The 4003-nt window shown below is 45.5% G+C and overlaps 1 protein-coding gene across 1 annotated transcript; it reads right to left on the bottom strand.

The window, feature by feature from the left end:
- Window positions 1-1288: 1288 nt before the first annotated feature.
- LOC138683589 (syncytin-1-like) lies at window positions 1289-2634 on the bottom strand. Its single transcript, XM_069775576.1, is given in 2 exon segments — window positions 1289-1623; window positions 1626-2634. Coding segments are annotated over 2 exon segments (1344 nt in total).
- Window positions 2635-4003: the final 1369 nt, after the last annotated feature.

Genomic DNA, 4003 nt, shown 5'->3' with positions numbered 1-4003 from the left:
CATTGATGTCATGCTCAGTTCCAATACTTTCTGTTACATCCTAGTCAATCATCACCATTTCTGTCCTTTGAGATATATATACACATGATGTGCGGAAAACAGACTCCACAATCAGTGAGATTGTAAAGTAGGTATGTTCATTCAGTGCTGGGCAGCACGGGGGGTAGTCCCACCAAAGTTGTGCGCGCCCGACTCGGCAGTTCACCTCAACTTTATACAGTCAGGTATTACATATTCACAATATGCCTATACATATGCATGACCTATCCCCGCTTCATATTAAAATTAGCTCCAAGAGGTCATTTCCATAGTCTCCTCTCAACTGCACCTGCGCAGTGCCTCTTTATGGTGGTCGCCTGGTGGTCGCAGAGATGAAGATAGATGACTCCTCTTTGTCACCCCTAGTAACCTCTTTCCTTGCACAGGCTTGTCCCGATCCAATATCGGGGAGGGTTGTTAAATGATCCCGAGAGCGAGATTAAGACACAAACGAGGTCAGATGCTGTATAACCTTACAACTTTTATTCCCTACAATAACCAATAGCTGCGATAGAACAGAGGGAGGAAGGAGAAAAAGAGGCAGACCTAAGCAAGTGAACGGAAGAGAGGTAGCAAGACTAGTTACCACCACCACGAAGCCAGCAACGTCCCACTGAGTCGGTTCCGATGCCGGTGATGGAGGGTCGGGTTCCTCTGCCACCAGTCAGGTGTCTCTCCTTCAGGTGTCACAGTCCTTCTGATGTTTTTCCATGTTCGGGTCTTCCGTTCTTGAGAGGGGAGCACGCAGTGCTCTTATTGTCCCAGTCCCCACAACTTTTCGGAAAAGTCCACCCATTTCCACAGAGCTCATTACCCTATCGGGCAAGCACAGCTCGGCAGGTGCGGGTATGGTGGTTTCTTTGGGGATGTCTTGTGCATACTCCCCTACAACAGCAGGGTATTGGGGCAGCAGCACCGTGAGTCAGCACTTCAGCACAGTCCCTCACATTAGGCAGCAGCACCGTGAGTCAGCAATGTGAGTCAGCACTTCAGCACAGTCCCTCACAAGGCTCAGTGATTTCTTGGTATTCACGCAAGCCGCAAGACCAGTCTTAGCTGGCTCTTGGGGCCTGCTCCTGCTTCTTATCAAGGATTGTCTCTACCTCAGCTAATTTCAACAATGTAAGCACTAAACATCATCTTTCACCCCCTTTATTATGTCTACTGAGATTCTTTTGACTCCCCTTGTCTCAGTCTCCCCTTTTCTAGAAAATAGTAAATTCTTTTACTATATTTAATCCTAGTACTTCTAATACATTGTTTCCCTATCTAGCATCCTCTCAAAGTATTTGTTGGTCTCCAGTTTTCGTCGTAACTGATTCTTTTTCCATTCACTGTAAGAGTCTCCTGTACTCTTACAGCACAAAAGGCCACATCGAACCACCATGCAAAGGACCACAGACAAGAGAATGATGATTATTATAGTGACAAACAAATGCTTTAACCATGTTAAATTTGGCAACCAGGAGGTTAGTTTTTCTAATATGCCTGTCAAGCCCCAAGAAGTGTCATCTTGGGAAACTTCATGTAGTATTTTAGTCCTTTCCCATATCTCCTCAAGATCTGTTTCAATTCGTTGGTTTTGATATAGGTACAGCAAGTTTGGTTTATAACTACACATAAGCCCCCTTCTTTTGCTAAAAGCATGTCCAACCCCATTCTATTTTGGAGTACTACTTTACTCAGGGATTGTATTTCCAGTTGCAGCCCTCGAATTGCATCAATTGTAGCACTTTCTATAATCTCTAATGTAGCAGATATATTCATGATAGCTTTCTCCAACTCGCTTACCCCTAAAGAGGAGATTAACCATTGGACAAAACTATGGTACCCAGTACCTCGAATAACTAGTGGGTTTTCAGCCCGTTTTACACGGAGCCAAGGTGTTCTCAAAAACCCTCGGGGAGGCGAAGCTCCCTCGAATATACTGGTCTGAGGTGCAAGGTACCCTCGAACACAGTGTCCCTTCCAGTTCTGGGGTAAACTCTTTCTGGCCCTGCCATCCCCACAGAGCCACCAGTATCCGGGCCCTATGTTGCATCTTGGACCGAGATGCATCTCCCTTCTGTCTTGTTCTCGCCCCTTCTTTCCTGGCCCCCCCTTTGGTTTCCGGATATAATAGAAACTGATACTTAAGTTCAGTCCAAGGCATTCTAATTTTCCTTTATCAAAAGTTCCCAGATTTTCCGCAAGGCTACAATTATCCATGTCTCCCCAAATATTATCAGTAATATTTAAGCAACGGCCAGTAATTAAGACCTCTTTAGGGTCGGGTACCTCCAGATCAAAGTTGGGTCCCTGCTGGGTATTTCCCTTTCCATGAGGGCATGATCCATTCCTGTCTGGCCCGTCTTTAATAAGAGATGTCCAATTTGTGGTCGGGATTCCTAAACAGGGGAGTTCCATGTTCCCCCGAGGAAGGGGATTACATACCCAACAATCTGATAAATTTAGTACTTTCGAGATACTCTCTGTCATATTTAAATAAGTATTTCGATCCCAAGCCTGCCCCTTGGACAAGGTCCAACTCAGAAACATAACAATCAATGTCTCACAAATTTGAGCTTCAAAGGTCCTTTTTCTTGTGAAGTCCATTGTCCTTTGGGTGCCTTCTTCACCCTAGTGTGATGGATCCAGGCATTCTGTTTCTTGATCTTAATCGCGGTGAAGGAGGTAAGTAATACTTGAAATGGTCCTTCCCACTGCGGCTCCAGAGTTTTTTCTCTTGGCTGGTGGTGACAGAGTATCCCGCATGTCGATTACCATTTAGGACGTAACTGCTTCCGTCTGTGAACCAAGTTTCCCCGTTTTCCATGGGGCTGTCTTTCAGGTCTGAGCGACTGGCATATGTTGCTTCGATGGTTTCCAAACAGTCATGATGTACCGGTTCTCCTGTGTTCCCGCTGAGAAAAGAAGCTGGGTTGACAATGTTAGTGACTACAATCTCCACGTCATCCTGCTCTACCAATATAGCTTGATATCTCAGGAATCTTTGTGGAGAGAGCCAGTGTCTACCTTTTGCTTCCAGTACTGCTGATACTGTGTGAGACACCAGAACAGTCATTTTCTGGCCCAGAGTAAACTTTCGGGCTTCCTGTAATATTCAGTATCATAGCCGCAAATGCCTGCAAGCATCCAGGCCAACCTTTTGCAGTCATGTCTAACTGCTTAGAGAGGTAGGCAACTGCCCGTCGATATGGGCCCAGGTTTTGTGCTAATATTCCCAGGGCAATGCCCTGCTTCTCATGGGAGTAAAGAAGAAATGGCTTGCTCACATCTGGGAGTCCTAAGACCGGGGCTGACATCAAAGCCTTTTTCAGTAGCTCAAAGGCTTGTTCGGTCTCCTTATTCCACTCAAGGTGTTTCTGCTCAGTGGCGTCCATGTCATACAATCTTTCTCTGTTTTGGTGGCGATCAGGATATCATCCACATACTGCAACATCTTCCCCTCCTCAGATGGGGCTTCCCAGGATTCTAAGTCTTTCGTAAGCTGATTGCCAAAAATGGTAGGACTATTCTTAAATCCTTGTGGCAACACCGTCCAAGTGAGCTGGGTCTTTCAACCACTCTTGGGGTTTTCCCATTCAAATGCAAATAATTTTTGGCTGGCTTCATGGAGAGGGAGGCAAAAGAAAGCATCCTTCAAATCTAAAACAGTAAACCAAGTCAATTCAGGTGTTAATACGGTCAACAGGGTACATGGGTTTGCCACTACCGGGTAAAGATCTTCAGTTATCTTATTCACCGCCCGTAAGTCTTGGACCACCCGATATGACCCATCGGGCTTCCGAACAGGTAATATAGGGGTATTGAATTCAGACTCACACTCTTTTAATAATCCCAACTGCAAAAATTTTTCTATCACTGGCCGGATTCCTTCTCTGTCTTCCTTCTTTAGGGGATATTGTTTAATTCTTACCAGCTTTTGGCCTTCCTTGATCCTAACTTCAACAGGTGGAGCACT

This window comes from Haliaeetus albicilla, chromosome W (assembly GCF_947461875.1).
Source record: "Haliaeetus albicilla chromosome W, bHalAlb1.1, whole genome shotgun sequence".
Classification (NCBI taxonomy): Eukaryota; Metazoa; Chordata; class Aves; order Accipitriformes; family Accipitridae; genus Haliaeetus; species Haliaeetus albicilla.
Note: the sequence above shows the minus strand (reverse complement) of the source record. Positions and strands in the feature narration are given on the sequence as shown.